This window comes from Leopardus geoffroyi, chromosome D4 (genome assembly GCF_018350155.1).
Source record: "Leopardus geoffroyi isolate Oge1 chromosome D4, O.geoffroyi_Oge1_pat1.0, whole genome shotgun sequence".
In the NCBI taxonomy this organism is placed as follows: Eukaryota; Metazoa; Chordata; class Mammalia; order Carnivora; family Felidae; genus Leopardus; species Leopardus geoffroyi.
In genome coordinates, this window is record NC_059342.1 from 86,809,802 (window position 1) to 86,829,526 (window position 19,725).

General features: G+C 49.8%; 1 protein-coding gene across 3 annotated transcripts in view; it reads left to right on the top strand.

The window, feature by feature from the left end:
- LOC123592472 (neutrophil gelatinase-associated lipocalin-like) overlaps positions 1 to 17,429 on the top strand; it is a 51,064-nt gene extending 33,635 nt beyond the window's left edge. The window contains exons 1-7 of one of the 3 annotated variants that reach the window (XM_045467501.1): positions 13,238 to 13,426; positions 13,947 to 14,083; positions 15,723 to 15,802; positions 15,946 to 16,065; positions 16,286 to 16,384; positions 17,081 to 17,111; positions 17,234 to 17,429. In XM_045467501.1, coding sequence (XP_045323457.1) covers positions 13,289 to 13,426; positions 13,947 to 14,083; positions 15,723 to 15,802; positions 15,946 to 16,065; positions 16,286 to 16,384; positions 17,081 to 17,100 — 594 coding nt within the window. In that variant the 5' untranslated portion in view covers positions 13,238 to 13,288 and the 3' untranslated portion in view covers positions 17,101 to 17,111; positions 17,234 to 17,429. Of the gene's footprint in view, positions 1 to 4,086; positions 4,176 to 13,237; positions 13,427 to 13,946; positions 14,084 to 15,722; positions 15,803 to 15,945; positions 16,066 to 16,285; positions 16,385 to 17,080; positions 17,112 to 17,233 lie in introns of those variants that run through there. The other 2 variants (XM_045467502.1, XM_045467500.1) reach the window with 2 other exon arrangements.
- The last annotated feature ends 2,296 nt before the right edge of the window (positions 17,430 to 19,725 follow it).

A 19,725-nucleotide genomic window follows, 5' to 3' on the forward strand; every position in this document is an offset into this window, starting at 1 on the left:
TGTCCTTCCCTACCAGGAATGTCCTCTTTCAGCTGAGTCCCCTTCCCTTCCTTTTGGAGACCCACAAAGCAGCATGGGCTCTGTTGGTGGGAGGCATTCTCTGTTTTCATTAGGTGCAATAAGGGGGCCCCACCGCACTTACCCCACCGTGTACTTGGGCCAGAGCAGAGAAGCTCCTGGAGGTCAGAGATGACAGCTGGTCCAGATCACAGACCCCTGACCACACACAGTGATAACCAGGGGGAAGAGACTGTGGAGACAGTCACTGTCCCTGCCAGAGATGTGGAGATATGGGGAATGCATCCTCTAGCCTCATGGACCTTTCTGCCCCTCATCTTGCATAATCCTGACCTAGGGGAAGGGCAGAAAGCTTGCCATGATCTTCAGCATGAGATACTAGCAATTGCCTCACCCTTCCAGGATTTGGCAAAGGATGTGTCACTCCACCCTAGGGTGAGCCATTGGCCACAGAGACCATAAATAGCATCCCCCCAGAAGCCTCCTCACTCATCCCCTCTATCAGGGAATATCTGGAGTGGTGCCTGCTTCCTCAGCCCTGAAGTCATGGCCTTAGGTCTCCTGTGGCTGAGCCTTGCCCTGCTGGGGGCCCTGCAGACCCAGGCCCAGGACTCCACCCCAAACCTGATCCCAGCCCCGCCTCTGCACAGGGTCCCTCTGCAACCTGACTTCCAAAATGAGCTGGTAAGGGTCCTGGAGGGGTAGGTGCAGGGAGGCCCTGAGAAGAGTGTGAACAGAGGGGAGGAGAGGCAGGATGGGCTCAGATTTTAGCTCAGTCTGCCCTCTGGTGCCCTGATGGAAGACACACCTGAAACCTCCAACAACATGCAACCTTGCTGACAAGAGGGTTAGCTGAGTAGACAGACTCCCCTAGTCTACACTTTCTTCCATAATCCCTGTAGTCCTTGCAAGGTGGGAACACCTTCAGGCCCTCTACATAATGAGGAAACTGAGGCTCAGGGAAGCTAGCTGGCCACTTGCCAAGGGTCACCTGGTCCCTGACACACTCAGTGCTCCTGCCTTGCCTGATGGGCTACAGCTCCACCAGGATCATCAGCCCAGCCTGTGTGGCCAGTCTGGGTCCCAGCAGCCCAGTTAGAGGGGCTTCTGGTTGCGGCCCAGGCTGCCTAGAGGTGCCTGCAGGGATGGAGCAGGAGGGTCCCCTGGGGCTGCTCCTTGCCCTGCCTATCACCAGCCCCCACTGTAGTTCCAGGGGAAATGGTACATCGTAGGATTGGCAGGGAATGCATTTAATAAAGAAGAACACAGCCACTTGAAGATGTATGCCACCACCTACGAGCTGAACGAAGAGAACAGCTACAATGTCACCTCTATCCTGGCCTGGTGAGTGCCACCACCTCCTAAGGGAGCATGGGGGACCCACAGGACTGCCCTGGGGGTCCAAGAAGCAGACTAATGTCTTAGCCAAGGGGTGACCAAAGCTGAAAAAATGATCATTCATCCTACCACTGGGTACTGGATCCTTGTGCTTATTCCTTCTTTCATTCACTAGATCAACATTTCTTGGTCACTTCAGCACAGACACAGTAAAGTACTGAGGATGGACAGAGACTCTCTACCAAAGAGAGCAGGGTGTCCTAGAATGGGAGGAGGGTCACTGGATCTAGCGTGGAATCCCACCTAGGACATTCTTAAGGGCTTCTAGGGAGGTGGTCTATGGAATGGGCCTTGAGGAACCAACCTGCGTCAGTAGAAGGCCTGGGACCTTCATGGCAGGGCTGCTGGGCTGAGTCAGAGAGAGCCACTTCTTCAAGAAACAGCAAGCCATTTCATGGCTGCCCTGAGCAGGAGCTGATGAGCAGTGTGTGTGTGTGGGGGGGTGGCCACAGTGGCAGGGGCCTCAGGTACTGGTGAGGAGTGGGTATGGCTGCAGCAGGGAGAGGAATGATGGTGTGCAGCCCAGGAGGCTGATCAATCATAGGTGGAGATGACCAGAGTTTGGGGCAGATTAGGACCTAGAGAGGGGAGGCAAGGCTTACCCAGCTCCTCTGGGTTTCTGGATTTGGCACTTGGGTATGGGGCTAGAGCATCTGTCATTGAAGGATCCGAAGAGGGGCAGGTGTTGGGATATCGGCTCTGGAGTGCCAGGGGACCAGATGTTGGCCCAACAGCTAAGGGAGTCTTTGGCATCCAGCAGACTGGAGCCTTGGTGGTGATTCCCCCAAGAATGGTTATAGCGGGGTCCCGAAAGATAAGAATAGAGGACATGGGCACTTGGGTACCTCAGTTGGTTAAGCGTCCAACTTTGCCACAGGTCATGATCTCATGGTTTGTCGGTGTGAGCCCTGCGTCGGGTTCTGTGCTGACAACTCAGAGCCTGGGGCCTGCTTTGGATTCTGTATCTCCTTTCTCTGCTCCTCCCCACCTCTTGCTCTGTCTCTCTCTCTCTCTCTCTCAAAAATTAATGAAAATGTTAAAATTAAAAAAATATATATATATGGGACAAATGCCTTGGTGTGAGGAAAAGTATGGAGCAAAGGCTGCCAAGGGGAAACAGCCCAGAAGAAGAAAGGACAGTAGGTGCTGGGAGGGAGAGTATGGGCAGGTCAGAGTCGCTCCGGGCAGAGTTGGCAGGGAGAGGCAGGGATGGGCTCAGTGGGGAAGAGCCAGGCCCATCTGAGGGGTGGGGAGTGAGGCTCCTGCTGTGGCACAGTGGGCTGTCACCCTCTTACCCACCCATCTCTTGCTTCCACAGGAACGAGACCTGTGACCACTGGCTCAGAATTTTCATCCCAAGTTCACAGCCAGGCGAATTCACCCTGGGCAACATTGAGCGTGAGTCCTGAGTGGATTGGGTCTCCAGGGTCACTGACCTTCCTGTCCCTCCACACAGATGCCAACTTGTGGAGGTCGGGGTGGAAGCAATGGCTCCTTCTACCTGGCCAGGGCAGGCTAATTCCTTAGTGTCTGCCATGCAGGTTACATTGGAACTCAGAGCTACACTGTACGAGTGGTGGCCACAGACTACAACCAGGTTGCCACGGTGTTCTTCAAGACAGTTTACAAAAACCGGGAGTTCTTCAAGATCACCCTCTATGGTGGGTCTTACCCCCTGGGACCTGGCTCTTGTTTGTGTTGGGGAAGAAGAGGCCCACAACACCCAGCCCCTAAGGTTACCTACACTCCGAGCCCTGGGAGGTGGGAGAGGGGTCTGTGAAAAGAGAGGTGGGGAGGGGTCTGAGGCATCATTCATGGGTTCCACAATATTTATGGGGCTTTCGCCAGCCGCTCACCAGCCATCTTGGTCACAGGGAGGACCAAGGAGCTGACCCATGAGCTGAAGGAAAACTTCATTAGCTTCGCCAAAGCCCTGGGCCTCACCGATGAGCACATCATCTTCCCTATCCACATTGGTAATCACCAGCTGGTGACAGGAGAAGGGTATATGGGTACTGCCCAGGCCTGATGTTGCCTCACTAGAGAAGGGGAGAGAGAAGAGAGGCAGAGCCCTGCTGTAGTCACTGGAGCTCCAGGAGCCACTTTGGGTTCAAGAAGACCCTGTCACACCCAGGGTTCTTGTTCCCAAGTTTCCTCCTTCACAATAGCTCAGTCCTGCCCACATGAGAATTACACAGTTGGGGCCAAGCTTCCCCAGTCTCCTTGTCTGGTCATTTCTCCCTCTTCCTCCTCCCTGCCTGGCCTGTTTGTCCTGGGCCACCTCCCCCTTTGCCCTGGGGCTGGCTCACCACTGACTTCGCAGGTGCCCTTGTCCTCAGGCAGCCTGGCCTGGGTAGGTGCCTCCCCAAGGCTGAGGATGTGTCAGGACTCAGCAGGTAAACAGGCAGAAGGCTTGGTGCCCAAGCAGGAACTTGGCTGAGCCTCACCTGCCTCCTTTGGAGAATGGGTATCACCCAGGTCTGCTTGTCCTCAGGCCTCTCCCTCAGTCCCCTTCCCTATCATCTAGTCCTCTGCTGTACCATCCCTGAAGGGAAGCCCCAGAGCTTCTGTGACTGGATCCAGGACAGCCCAGGGGCAGTGCAGGGGCCCTGGAGGTCAAGGATCCCACACACACACCCCTGCCCATGCTGACCACTTTGTCCTCCACAGATCAGTGCATCGATGAGTGAGCAAAGGTGCGGTAAGTATGGCTGGAGAGGGGGCTGATGGTAGCCAGGGTGCATCTGGGAGGGGGTCCCAAGTCTGCCTTTGTCCCACCTGCCCAGCACCTCTTTATTCCCCTGACTCCCTCTCAGGTGCCCTCTGACTCTCTCCACCCCATCCCCCTCATGTCGACCTCTGCTCAGGGCATTGTCCAGCTGTCCCCACCACTCTGGACACCACCAGTGAGAGATCCAGGGGACCATTCTCACTACACAGCCCACCAGCTCACTGCTTCCCAGACTGCCCTGTTAATGGAACCCCTCATTACTGTCTAAATAAACACATGTCCCCCGAACTCCAACCTGTGCTCCTTGAACTCTGGGCTCTCTGAGAGGGAAAAGAATCAAGGGCAGGCTCCTATTAGCATCACTCCCAGGTATTGTGTTGCCCAGCAAGGGATGGAGGCCACAGAAGCTGATTCCAGCTTTGACTGAACACTTCTAGCTCCCAAATCCAGGCCCGGACCCAGACCAGCAGGAGTCGTGACTTGCCCCTGCCTCCTAGCACACCGAAGGGGCACATCTCACACCCATGTTCAACTGCCTGTAGCAGGTCCAATGTCAGAGGTCCAGCCAGAACCAGGCAGATGGAGAGGGTTGGGGGGTGGGTTGAGGTGCTGTCACCCCTCTGTCACCAGTGATAAAGTTTTGGAGTGATGGGGGGCTCCCAAGCTAAGGGCCAATAAATATTTATTGAAGATATCTTTGGTGCAAACATGTGATTTTATTAAAGCATGAGGACAGGACTCATGGGTGGGAAAAGCTGCACTGGGGTTGTGATGGGTAACTGATTACATTTAGCCTCAAATTGGAGGAGGTCAGGGATAGAGTAGGTCTCTAAGGTATCTTGGAAGCAAGGTTTCCAGGACCTTGAGGGGCTCACTGTTGCTAGGGAAACACCCCTTATTACAGTTGAATAAAACCTCACTCATGAGACTCTTCAGATGCATATCAGGGGCCATAAGTTTGGAGTATGATTGCCAGCATACACCTCGGGGTAGTTGAGAGAAGGAAGTAGACTTACAGGATCTTGGAGGTTGGGATAATGTTGACTTTAGGTTCTCTTTGCCCCTAGCAAAGTGTCATCTTCAAAGCAGCTGAGATCCTAGAGGGAGGTCACTGCTGGTTTAAGGACTTGTCAATGGGTTGCAGGAAGTAAGGGGATTTAATTTTTCATTTGCCTTAGTTTCCTACATCACCATGGCAAGCAATTAAATGCCTTTCCTTTGTTCTTGGGTAGCCAGGAATGTGTGGGACATATGTCACATATTCCACGGGGTGGGGGGGGGGGTTGTCAGCCTGTTTTGTTCACAGTTGCCTCAGACTTCCTCATCATATCCCCCCTGATCAACTTTGACCCTTAAATCTTTAAGTTTGTTGAAGGAAGAAGGTCTCATCTTCCATAGCTTCTTCCTGCTGAGTAGGGGCATAGAGTTATCCCTACCTATGGGTCACTATTGGTCCATAGGGGAACATAGGTCAGTCAAGGTGAGGCAGCTGAATCCAAGGTGGAAAACGTTGTATGAACTTGCTTGAGTAGAAAGGATCATCTCTTGGCTTGAAGTTATTGTGGTGATGGAGTCTTGGCACCAGGCAGAGAGACTTGGGAGAAAACAGCAAAACGTAAGTAGAATAACTAGAAAGATCAGCTCAAATGAAAAGTCTTTGGTAGATAACAAAAATCCTCCAGTTCAAGAGTTTACCCAATCACTAAAGGAAAGAAAGGAATTGTTTAATGTGCCAATTTGAGTATTCTTGTCGTTAGAAATCCAGAAATATTTCTGTAATAGTGTGGAATGTATACATAGCATTTTGTACTTATGAGAATATAACGTCCACCCTGTGTAGCACTTAAAACATCTATTGCCAGTCTGTTTTGTAGAAGTGTTTTATGCATTTTAGTTATTTTCATATTTAGTAAAATAATGGTATTTTGAGAGTCATTTAAGGCCTTAATCGTGTAACACGTGGTGTATAACCATCATATTGACTCTGTTTTGTTTAGTAACCCATCAGGTAATTAATAAGAGGTACTTTTATAGAAACAAGACAAATACTGGTTAGTGATTACAGCAGATTACAAACCCAGTCTCCCCAGTACTGCCAGTGAGCTTTTTTTTTTAGATTTTAGGCTTGAAGCATCCTCAGATGCTTTTGGGAACAGGCAGCAGGAATCAGATTGGTCTTTCTGGTTTTTAACTCAAATATCTGTGGTGATCCTTTTGAATGGCCTGTTGTAAGAAGGAACTGTTAGTAGAAATTGGGAAAGGAGGATGAAAAGGAAAGGTACAACTACCCTAGGAGAAGTCTGAGGTCTTCTACAGGTTCACAGGAATAAGAAGGCAGATTAGTTTACTCATTGAATTCCTGGGAAGGGGATACAGGTTTTATTTAGATATAGGAGCCCATGAAGTGTGCCCCTCTAATTTACTGCAGTGGGAGTACATAATATGATCCAGTGAAGCCCTTCCATTTTGGAGTTAAATCCCCTGTTATAGTAGGCTTTCCATCCTTTAATTTTTTTTTTTTCAACGTTTATTTATTTTTGGGACAGAGAGAGACAGAGCATGAACGGGGGAGGGGCAGAGAGAGAGGGAGACACAGAATCAGAAACAGTCTCCAGGCTCTGAGCTGTCAGCCCAGAGCCTGACGCGGGGCTCGAACTCACGGACCGCGAGATCGTGACCTGGCTGAAGTCGGATGCTTAACCGACTGCACCACCCAGGCGCCCCGCTTTCCATCCTTTAAATAAACCAGGTGTTTTGGGTTTATATGGTGTGGGTTTCTAATATCTGTCAGATCAGGTTTAGGTAGGATATGTTTTGCATGTTCATTTAGAGATTTAGGAATTGCAAACACATTTGAACAGTTCCAGCATTTACCCAAGCAATACCACCTAAGGTGTATCATTATTTAACAGGACTTTCATTTAACATACCAAATAAAAAGACCTCCTTGGTCAAAAAGACTTTTTTTACAATTTAAATCCGGGGAAGTTTGTCAAACCTTAGAAAGTTATAGTGAACATCTGAAATAGAATTCAGTTCATTACAAATCTTAAAGCTTTAAATTATGTATTTAACCAAGATGGCAATATGAGATTCCAAAGGCAATATATAGAGTTATATACTTGTTAGCGAAACTTATCTCCTTTAACAGTGAGAAGTTTTTACTGAATGATCAATGACCTGATAAAGACAAACCTAAAGCTGTGGTTTTCCCAGGAGACAAAAGAGAAAACAAACCTTTGTATACTATTTTTATTTATTTTCTTAATCAAGAGCCGTACAATCCAAAGAAAACTTTGTGTTTTGAACAGAGAGAAAAGCAGAATTTCAACCTTATACTGGTGTACTTTTAAAAATCCATTCTGCAACATAGTCTGTCATAATCACACATAAAATTCCTTTCCAGGGTCGCCTGGGTGTCTCAGTCGGTTGAGTGTCCCACTTCGGCTCAGGTCATGATCTCACGGTCTGTGAGTTCGAGCTCCACCTCAGGCTCTGTACTGACAGCTTGGAGCCTGGAGCCTGCTTCGGATTCTGTGTCTCCCTCTCTCTCTGCCCCTCCCCAGCTCATGCTCTGTCTCTTTCTCTGTCAAAAATAAATAAACATTAAAAAAAATTTTTTTAAATTCTTTTCCAAAGATTTCCCTTCATGAACCTTCTATGACTTTCCTTTGCATTCAAATTTTGTCCCAGGCCATTTTTCTCCAAACCAGTCTCATTTAGGACAAAATTACTTTCCTTTACCTGTAACAAAAATATATATTTCCATTCCTTCTCTCTTTTTTACACATTCATACTTTCTTACATATAGAGTTGCTTTCCTTATTTCCATCAGTCTTAATTATGCTTAGCAGAATTTTGACTCTTAGCAACCTTAGTGTCCAGCTGAGACTAAGTAGTAACCATTTGCAAACCGTTACACCAGAATCCTTTAGATGGCAAATTCATGAATCAATTAAGCTTAAACCATGTTTTCCAATAGACCCAAATGTTCTTAGTTTCTCTGCAATAAGAAGTCAAAAGCAGAAACCTATAGGGGTGCCTGGGTGGCGCAGTCAGTTAAGCGTCCGACTTCAGCCAGGTCGCGATCTCGCGGTCCCTGAGTTCGAGCCCCGCGTCAGGCTCTGGGCTGACGGCTCAGAGCCTGGAGCCTGTTTCCAATTCTGTGTCTCCCTCTCTCTCTGCCCCTCCCCCGTTCATGTTCTGTCTCTCTCTGTCCCAAAAATAAATAAACGTTGAAAAAAAAATTAAAAAAAAAAAAAAAAGCAGAAACCTATATTAGGTAATCAATGCTTTAACACCCCATTCATTCTATTTGGAAAAGACCTAGATATCCAGTGAATTCAATCCCATTTATCCAAGTGTCAGATTACCAAAGACTATGGAAGCTATCTTAACAATTATCCGTGAAAACTTTGAGATATATAAAATTACCCTTTATTTTAAGTCATCTTTTTGCTAACAAATTGCAACAGAGACAACATGACTTTGACCTTTAGGAAACCTTGGTAGAAAAAAATTTTCATATTTAATGCTAACTCTAAATACATGTCTATCTTAGTTAACCAACAAACTTAAATAAGCTTTAACACTTAATACGTTCCACCTGCGTTCACTTTAAGGCCAATCAGTTTGTTCCCCATTGTCACATTTTACCTGGGACACCAATGGGGGAATCTAAAGTGGGCGATCCAAGAGGGTGCTCATCGCTCCTTGATATCATGGGTGGGAGGTTGGTATAGAAGCCAGTTATGTAGGTCACACAGAGGGTGATGCAGAAACAGGAGGAGGGAGAAGGGAAGGCAGAAGAGGCGAAATGCCAGAGGCAGAGAGAGAGGATTTCTGGTTCTAAACTTTGTCAGCTGGGAAAGAGGAGACACCATGTTTGTTTGTTTGTTTGATTTCCACCAAAGTGGAAATAGGGAGTCTATGTCAGGCTAGAGAAGACAAGGGATTTCCCTGAAACAAAGGGCGTTTGGGCAGCTGCTTGGGAATAGTCTTTAAAGTCCACGTCTCAAGGTAGACTACCCACAGTTGGCTCCAATTATAGCCGATAACTCAGGAAATGAATGAGGGAGAGACTCCCACATCTATTAGGAGGAGGAACAGAGAGAAAGGGTCAGCATCTCCTTTGTCAGGGAGGGCCTGTGCTTCCACTAGCACCTGAGTTCCATCAGGAGGAAGCCTGTTAGGACATCCACTATGCCCGGAGGGAGTTTACTAGCCAAACACATTTGGGCAAGTGCATTCTGCAAGAGGCTTTTGGTCCAGGTCCTGACTTAGATCTGTGAAGGCCTGGACCTGGGGTACCCCTGTGCATTGATTCTGTTTCCTGCAGAAGAGCTCTAGCTGCTAGATCCTACTAAGGCCATACACAGTTACATGACATCAGCCCTTTCCTAAATTTTGCAATCCAATTTGTTCCCCGTGGGTTAAAAAGGCATCCCAAGGAGGAGTCCTTGGGGACTGAGAAGCTCCCATCCTCTTCTTAGAGAGAGAAAAGTAGAGAAGGCCCATTACCATGAAAATCCCGCCCAATCACCAGGTGGCAGCACCCGTGCAGGATACATCAGAGGTTTCTGAGGGGTCAAAGTGACCAGAGGCGTACCTCGAAGCAAATCTCGATGATCACCAACCAGCCTTTAAGGGCTTCTGTAGGAGGGATGGTGGTGTCTCCCCCCCCCCCCCCACTTTCCCATTTCATCCTAGCCTACAAATCGGTGCCAGCAGATGGACCTAGTTTGCCTTGCTGAGAAGCTGAAGACAACATCATTTTTAAATCATGGAAAATACTGAAAAAGTTTTACAAGATGGAATTGCCCAATTTTGTAATTTAAGTCCTAGTTAATAGAGGACATTGACAAAAAACCGTGAAGACTGAAACCCATCATGATCTACTCTACATGCCAACACATACAGTCTTTACAGCCAGCTTCCTGGGAAATGGTCCCCAGTTCATCAGGGTACTGGTTTTGCAGGCTTCTAGGGGAGGTCCCACAGCCAGAACTAGTGAGACCAGGGATGTGGATGGGATCACGCTAGACCAATGAAGAGGAAACCTCACACAGGAGTCTTAAGATTGGCAGCCATGTTAGTCACTTAGTTGGCTGTCCTGTGCCCAGGACAGACAACTATGTATAAGGACAGAAATAAAGAGAGGGCACAAGTTTCTGGATCTTTTTACCATTCTGGCCTGGGGATTCACTTGCAGCCAAAAGACAGGCTCTCACCTCCCCATAGAGTAGCCACGGGCTACAGGAGTACAGCCTGAGTAATGGAGACAGGAAAGTGTTCTAATAAGACCAGACTCCTTGAAAAGCCCCTGAAATAAGAGTAAAAGAAGCAAAGAGAAAGTACTCACCAAGTTTGCACTGAAGCTCTGAGTCCAGATGAAAAGACCCACACCCCACATTGGAGGCCAAATGGTGAGGTTATTGAGTGGGGTGGGGAGGGTTCCAGAGCTGACAGCCAAGAAAGAATTCTTGAAGATGTCTTGGTGAAAAAAAAAAAAAAAGATTTTATTAAAACATGGGGACAGGACCCATGGGCAGAAAAAAGCTGCATTGAAGTTGGGAAGAGTGACTGTTTATATACTAGGAAGTTAGGGGAAGTAAAGTCAAAAGGGAAGGAGGCCTCCAGAAGGAGTCTGACGTGCTAAAGAGGACTCCTAATCTACCCTAGGACCTGCTATTGTCAAGCTTAGGTTGTTTTACCTCTAGTAAGGCATTTATATTTAGGAATGGTAGGGGGTCCTGGGAAAATGTACCCTGTATGTGCCTCAATTATTTGTCACTGGGCTGCAGGGTATCAGGAAATTTAATCTTACCTGCCATTTCCTTCTTGCCTTTCTTCCTGCATCTCCATGGTGGGGAGGGTGTTAATAGGGGCTCCAGGAACCTGAGTCTATAGGCTTCTGGAGACTAGACTATTAATAAGATTGTCTTTTTCTTCTAATTTACTAAGATATTTGTAAACTGATGGAGACTCATGTCCTGCATGACTGGGATCTCTATCAGTTAACCAGGTATTTTCTTTCCTTTCCTTTGTTCTTGGGCAGCCAGAGGAATGTCACACATATCCCACCTGAGAATGGGGGGTGGGGGGCTCTAGCTTGTATATTATGCTCCCTATTCACCCAGAGTTCCTTCTCTCTGGACCAACCACCCAAAGCCCAGGCTAGGGGAGCTGGTTCCCCTGTAACAGGTAGACATGCTAATGAGGTCTCTGGGAGTCTCATTTGAGGCCAGTCAGCCCTCAGGTCAGCCTCAGGTCAGGCATTCCATCAGCTCTGGCCCTGGTGGTGACATCTAGGAGACACTGCCTGGGGGCTGGGGCCCATCACTGCCTCCCATGGACATCCAAGCTCCCATGAGGAAACTGCTTCCCTCCCAGACAAAGCTGGGATCAGCCATGGCAGGAACATTTCTGGGGGTTCAGTCCTATCCCTGGGCTCCACAGTTCAAGACTATGGCCAGAGATGGCAGATGAAATCAGTGATCTCTCAAGGATGAGGCTGAGTCCTTGCACTCACTGTGACTCAAGGTTCCCGGTGTCCAGAGTAGCAGGGTAGAGAGCCCCCCTTGGGGCGCCAGCCCCCCCCACCCCACTTCACACAGTGCAGATGCATGTCCCCATTGTCCCCCACCAGGAAGGAACTAAGGGCCAAGTCCCTTAGGGGCCAACTGAGGTCTGGGTTCCCCTGCCAATGGGGCATGGAGGAGGGGAGGGGCTGATTCTTGATGGCAATGAGGGTGCTTTTGAATGGTGGGGGTTCAGAGATGACAGCCATGAAAGGATTCTTGGAACATCCTTTGTTCAAAAAAGGTGATTTTATTAAAGCACAGGGACAATAGTCTTGAGCATAAAGAGCTGCACTGGGGCTTTGAAGAGTGACTGCTTATAATCCATGGGGTTGGGGGACATAAAGTCAACAGGAAGTTTCTAAAGGGATTTTCATATGCTCAAGTAGACTCCCACATTACTGGAGGCCTAGATATTGTCAAGCTAAGGTTGTTTAACCCTCTAGCAAAGCATTAACATTCAGACAGTAAGGAATTCCTGGAGAAATGTTATACTCTGTATGTGCCTCAAGTTTGTCAATGGACTGTAGGTTTTAATGAAATTCAATTCCATCTGCCATTTCCTTCTTGCCTTTGTTCCCCATATCACTATGGGAGGGAGGGTGATGTTGGGGCTCCAGGAAACTGAGTATAGGTTTCTGGCGATTAGGCTATTGATAAGATTCCCTTTTTCTCCTAACTTACTAGGACATAGGTAGACTGATGGAGAGTCATGACCTTCAGGACTGTAATCTCTCTCAGCTAACCATTTGTTTTCTTTCTTTTCCTTTGTTCTTGGGCAGCCAGGAGCCCCTGAGGATTGTCACACAGATCCCACTAGGGGGAGGGGGATGCTAGCATATGTTTTCTCCTCAGCTTACCTTATGTTCCCTCATCAAGAACATTCCCAGGTGAGCTGTTGGGAGGTGCAGGGAGCAGAAGCGTGTCTCACACTGTGCCAGGGCCTGGGGTGGGTCCCTGGGAGGGCCAGGATCTGGGCTCCATGAGCAGCACAGGGTACACTCTGTCCTTCGTGCCAGGAATGTCCTTTTCAGCTGCCTCCACTTCTGTTCCCCTTGGAGAACCAGAAAGCAACATTGGCTCCTTTGGTGTGAAGAATTCTCTGTTTTCACCAGGTGCAGGAAGGGGGTCCCACCACCCTTACCCCACCCTGCTCTTGAGCTCCAGTTGAGAGGCTCCTGGCAGTCAGAGAGCTGGTCCAGATCGAAGACCCCTGACCACTCACAGTGCTAACCAGAGGGAAGAGAGTGTGGAAGGAGTCACTGTCCCCTCCAGAGATGTGGAGATATGAGGAATGCACCCTCCCACCTCCTGGACCTTTCTGCCCCTCATCTTGCATAATTCTGACCTGAGGGAAAGGGCAGAGAGCTTGCCATGATCCTCAGCACGAGTTGCTGGCAATTGCCTCATCCTTCCAGGATTTGGCAAAGGATAAGTTGCTCCACCCTGGGGTGACCTATTGGCCACAGAGACCATAAATAGCATCCCCCCAGAAGCCTCCTCACTCATCCCTTCTTTCAGGGAAACTGAAAGTGGTGCCTGCCTTCTTGGCCCTGAAGTCATGGCCTTAGGTCTCCTGTGGTTGGGCCTTGTCCTGCTGGGAGCCCTGCAGACCAAGGCCCAGGACTCCACCCCAAACCTGATCCCAGCCCCTCCTCTGCTCTGGGTCCCTGTGGAGCCTGTCTTCCAGGAACAGCTGGTAAGTAACCTGAAGGGGCAGCTGCAGGGAGACCCCCGAGAAGAGTGTGAACAGAGGGGAGGAGAGGCAGGATGGGCTCAGGCTTTAGCTCAGTCTGCTCTCTCAGGTGCCCTGATGGAAGGCACACCCCATGCCCCCATCCACACCCAACCTTGCTGACAAGAGGGTCAGCTGAGCAGACTCCCCTGGTCCACACTCTCTTCCAAAATCTCCACAGTCAATGCCAGGTGGAAAGATCTTCAGGCCCTCTACATGATGAAGAAACAGGCTCAGGGATGCCAGTGGCCACTTGCCAAGGGTCACCTTGTCCCTGACACACTCAGGGCTCCTGCCTGGCCTGATGGGCTCCAGCTCCTGCCAGGCTCACCAGCCCAACCTGTGTGGCCAGTCTGCGTCCCTGCAGTCCCATTAGAGGTACTTATGTTACAGGCCCAGACCGCCTAGAGGTGCCTGCAGGGATGGAGCAGGAGGGCCCCCTGTGGCTGCCTCTGGCTCTGCCTATCATCAGCCCCCATTGTAGTTCCAGGGGAAATGGTACGTCTTAGGATTGGCAGGGAACGAATTTAATAAAGAAAAAGACAGCCAGTTGAAGATGTATACCGACACCTTCGAGCTGAATGAAGACAACAGCTACAATGTCACCTCTGCCCTGGCCTGGTGAGAACAACCACTGCCTAGAGGAGCATGGGGTGCTGAGAGGACTGCTGTGGAGGTACAATAGGCAGACTGATGTCATAGCCAAGGGGTGACCAAAGCTGAAAGATGATCATTCATCCTACCACTGGGTACTGGATCCCTGTATTTATTCCTTCTTTCATTCACTGGATCAACATTTCTCAGTCACTTCAGCACAGACACATGACAGTTCTGCAGATGGACACAGACTGTCATCAGGAAACAAGACAGAGAATAGGTGTCCTAGAATGGGAGGAGGGTCACTGGATCCAGCCTAGAATCCCACCTAGGGCTTTGTCAAGAGCTTCCAGGGAGATGGTCTGTGGGATGGGCCTTAGGAACCAACCTGCATCAGAAGGAGGCCTGGGACCTTCGTGGCAGGGCTGTTGGACTGAGTCAGAGAGAGCCACTTCTTCAAGAAACAGCGAGCCATTGCATGGCTGCCCTGAGCAGGAGCTGATAAGCAGTCTGGAGGGTGGGGGGGTGGCCACCTTGGCAGGAGCCTCAGGTACTGGTGAAGAGCAGGTGTGGCTGTAGCAGGGAGAAGAATGATGGTGTGCAGCCCAGGAGGCTGATCAGTCATAGGTGGGAGATGACCAGAGCAGGGGCAGATTAGGACCTAGAGAGGGGAAGCAAGTCTTACCCAGCTTCTCTGGGTTTCTGGCTCTGGCACCTGGAGATGGGGCTAGAGCATCCGTCATAGAAGGATCAGAAGAAAGACAGATGCTGGGAGATTGGCTCTGGGGTGACAGGGGACCAGATGGGATGCAGGTGAGAGGTCAGGTTTGGTCCAACAGCTAAGGGAGTCTTTGGCATCCAGCGGACTGGAGCCTTGGTGGTGATTTCCCCAGGAGAGGTTACAGCAGGAAGCCACAACATAAGATAGGTGACAGGGTGCCTGGGTGGTCAGTTGGTTAAGCATCTGAGATTGACTCAGGTCATCATTTCATACTTTGTGGGTTCAAGCCCTGTGTTGGGCTCTGTGCTGACAGCTCAGAGCCTGGAGACTGCTTTGGATTCTGTGTCCTCCTCTCTCTCCGCTACCACCCACACCCCAGTTCATGCTCTGTCTCCCTATTTCTCAAAAATTAATGAACATCTAAAAAAAGTTTTTTTTTTTTAAATTTTTTTTTTCAACGTTTATTTATTTTTGGGACAGAGAGAGACAGAGCATGAACGGGGGAGGGGCAGAGAGAGAGGGAGACACAGAATCGGAAACAGGCTCCAGGCTCTGAGCCATCAGCCCAGAGCCTGACGCGGGGCTCGAACTCACGGACCGCAAGATCGTGACCTGGCTGAAGTCGGACGCTTAACCGACTGCGCCACCCAGGCGCCCCAAGTTTTTTTTTTTTTTTTAAAAAGAATAAGTGACAAATGCTTCAGGTGGGAGAGAGAATATAGAGGGAAAGCCACCAAAGGGAATCAGCCCAGAAGAAGGAAGGACAGTAGGTGCAGAGAGAGAGTCTGAGTAGGTCAGGTGTCTCGGGGCAGAGTTGGCAGGGACAGGCAGGGATGGGCTTAGCGGGAAAGAGCCAGACCCAACTGAGGGGTGGGATGCGGGTCTCCTGCTGTGGCATGGTGGGCTGTCACCCTCTTATCCACCCTTCTCTTGCTTCCACAGGGACCAGCGCTGTGACCACTGGACCAAAATTTTCACCACAAATTTGCATCTAGACCAATACACCCTGGGCAACATTGAGCGTGAGTCCTCAGTGGGGTGGGTCTCCGGGAGCAAAGACCTCCCTGCTGCTCCACACAGATGCCATTCTGTGGAGTCCGGGTAGGAATCAATAGCTCCCTCTGCCTGGCCAGGGCACGCTGATCCTTCACCATCCACCATGCAGGTTACACTGGAATCCAGAGCTACACTGCACAAGTGGTGACCACAGACTACAACCAGTTTGCCATACTGTACTTCAAGAAAGTTTATGACAACCAGGAGAACATCAAGGTCATCCTCTATGGTGGGTCTTACACCTGGTGGGACCCGGCTCTTGTTCATGCTGGGGGAGAAGAGGCCCATCGCATCCGGCCCTCAGGTCCCCTTCACTCTGAGCCCCAGGGAGGCGGGAGAGAGGTCTTTCCACAGAACCCCTCATGAGGAAGGGGTCTGAGTCTTTGTTCACGTGTTCGACAATCATTATGGAGCTTTCACCAGCCACTAACCAGCCATCTTGGCCACAGGGAGGACCAAGGAGCTGCCTCCTGTGAAAGCAATCTTCATCATCTTTGCCAAATTCTTGGGCCTCACCGATGAGCACATCATCTTCCCTATCCCCAATGGTAATCACCAGCTGGGCAGAGGAGAAAGGCACATGGGGACTGTCCAGGCTGGATGTTGCCTCACTAGGGAAGGGGGGAGAGGAGGGATGAAGGCCCCTGCTGTGGTCACTGGAGCCCCAGGAGCCACTTCAGGTTCAGGAAGACCTTGCCACACCCAGGGTCCTGGTTCCCATGTGTTCTCCCTCACACTAGCTCAGACCTGCCCACATGAGTATTGCACACGTGGGACAAGTTTCCTCAGTCTCCTTGCCTGGTCACCTCCCCCTCCACCCAGTCCTGTTTTTCCTGGGCCAACTTCCCCTTTGCCTTGAGGCTGGTTCACCACTGACTTGGCAGGCACCCTTGTCCTCAGGCAGCCTGGTCTGGGCAGGTGCCTCTCCAAGGCTGAGGGTGTGTCAGGACTCAGCAGGTAAACAGGCAGAAGGCTTGGTGCCCAAGCAGCAGTGTGGCTGGGCCTCACCTGCCTCCTTTGGAGAATGGGTGTCACCCAGGTCTGCTTGTCCTCAGGCCTCTCCTCCAGCCCCCTGACCCATCATCCAGTCCTCTGCTGTACCGTCTATGAAGGGAACCCCTAGAGCTTCTGTGGCTAGACTAGGCTGAGGCCCAGGGTAGCCCAGGGGCAATGCCGGGGCCCTGGAAGTCAGTGATCCCACACACACACACCCCTATCCATGCTGACCACTTTGTCCCCCACAGATCAGTGCATCGATGAGTGAGCAAAGGTGCGGTAAGTATGGCTGGAGAGGGGGCTGATGGAAGCCAGGGTGCAGCTGGGAGGGGGTCCCAAATCTGCCTTTGTCCCACCTGCCCAGCACTGCTGCCCTCTCTATTCCCTTGACTCCCTCTCAGGTGCTTTCTGGCTCTCTCCACCCCATCCTCTCATGCCGACCTCTGCCCAGGGTACTGCCCAAGTGTTCCTACCAGCCTGGACAGCCCTGAGAGAGCCAGGAGACCCTTCTCACAACACAGCCCACCAGCTGCTCCCCAGGCTGCCCAGCTGACAGAACCCCTCCTTGGTTGCTAAATAAACACATGTCCCCCGGTCCCCATTCTGTTCTCCTTGACCTCTGGGCCTTCTGAGAGAAAAAAGATCAAAGGGCAGGCTTCTATTAGCATCACTGCCAGGAGCTGTGATCCTCAGAAAGGGATTGAGGCCACAGAAGGCCAGAAGCCAGAAGACTGAATACTTCCAGCTCCCAACTCCAAGACCAGCTCCAGACCATCAGCAGCCCTCAGTTCCCCTTGCCTCCTAGCACACTGCTGGGGCACAACTCACACCCATGTTCAGCCACCAGCTGAATTGTCCAATGGCAGAGGCCCAGCCAAGGCCAGGCAGCTGGAGAGGGTTGGGGGGGCTGAGTTGGTGGCACCCCCACTTCACCAGAATTGAAGTTTTGGGGTGATTGGGGGTCTGGAGCCAAAGGCCAAGAAAGAATTCTTGAAGACATCTTTGGTGTAAAAATGTGATTTTATTAAAGCACGGGGACAGGACCCAGGGGCAGGAAGAGCTGCACTGGGGTTGTGATGGGTACCTGATTATATACCCTCAGGTGGGGAGGGGATCAGGGATAGAATAAGTCTCTAAGGTATTTTGAAAGCAAGGTTTCCATGACCTTGAGGGACGAGCTGTTTCTAGAGCAACACCATTATTACTGTTGAATAAAACCTCAATCATGAGGCCCTTCAGATGCATATGGTGGGTGGGGGGGGCATAAAGTTGGAGTATGATTGCTAGCATATACTTTGGGGCAGTTGAGATAAAGGAAGTAGACTTACAGGATCCTGGAGGTTGGGATAATGTTAAGCTAAGGTTCTCTTTGCCCCTGGCAAACTGTCATCAATGAGGCAGCTGAGATCCCAGAGGGAAGTTACTCTACTGGTTTCAAGGACTTGCCAATAGGCTGTAGGCAGTAAGAGGATTTAATTTTTCATTTGCCTTGGTTTCCTACATCACCATGGCAAGCATTTAAATGCCTTTCCTTTGTTCTTGGGTAGCCAGGAGTGTGTGAGAAATATGTCACATATTCCACCTGGGGGAGGGGGGATATGCCAGCCTGTTTTGCCCTCATTTTGCTCCACGCTCCTCAATCATATCTCCTCTGAACAATTTTGACTCTTATATCTTTAAGGTTGTTGAAGGAAGAAGGTCTCATCTTCTTTAGCTTCTTCCTGCTGAGTAAGGGCATAGAATTGCCTACCTATGGGTCAATACTGGTTCATCAGGGAACATAGGGCAGTTAAGGTGATGTAGCTGAATCCAAGGTGGACAATGTATATGAACCACCTCGAGTAGAAACGATCATCTCTTGGCTTGAAGTTATTGTAGTGATGGAGTCTTGGCACCAGGCAGAGAGACATGAGAGAAAATAGCAAAACATAAGTAGAATAACTAGAAAGATTAGCTCAAATGAAAAGTCCTTTGGTAGCTAACAAAAATCCTCCAGCCTAAGAGTTTAACCACTCGCTAAGGAAAGAGAGGGATTGTTTAATGTGCCAAATTGAGTATTCATGTCAGTAAGAAATCCAGAATAATTTTTGGCTGTAATCTGGAATGTATACACAGCGTTTTGTTCTTATGAGAGTATAAGTTCCACTTTGTGCAGCACTTAAAACATCTAATGCCATTCTGTTTTGTATAAGTGTTTTATGCACTTGAGTTATTTTGTTATGGAATGTGGTCTGGATCACCCAGCAGAAGAACCAAGCAGCACTTGGAGATCTTGGAAGGCAGGAGGTTTATTTCACACCGGTGTACCCAGAGGAGATAACTCTTCAGAGGTCTGAGTCCAGAGCATAAGCAGAGGGGACAATTTATAGTCTGTTACTTCTGCATTAGTTGTAATTTGGTGTGCACAGCAAACTGAGTGGGAAGAAAAACCCAGAAGGGGAGTCTTCAGTTGGGGACTGGAATTCACCTATCAGCCCTGTTGGCCATCTTATAACAGATTTTTCCCTATCATTCCCCCCCCCCCTTTGATACCCCTTTAAACAGATGTAGGCTGTATTAAAGGGCATCATCTTCATTTATTAATGGCTTGTCCTTTTCCTTAGTTCCCTGACTTTGGTTGTGACTATGTCTGACTGGTCTCTGAGGAAGATACAGGTGCCCCCTTTTTCAGCAGTGAGGTCTAGTGCCTGTCTGTTCTGGAGGGCAACCCCTGCCAGGGAACTTATTTGGCTCTCTATGGACACTAGGGAGTTGGCCACTCGTTAGTCCCACAGATGAGCCTATGTCTCCTATGCGACTCCCTATCCCCATGGCTATCCCTGCCCCTAGGAGGACGGGTAGTAACATCACTCGTTTAGCCTGGGCCTTAGAGCTGAAGGTTAATCTAAGCACC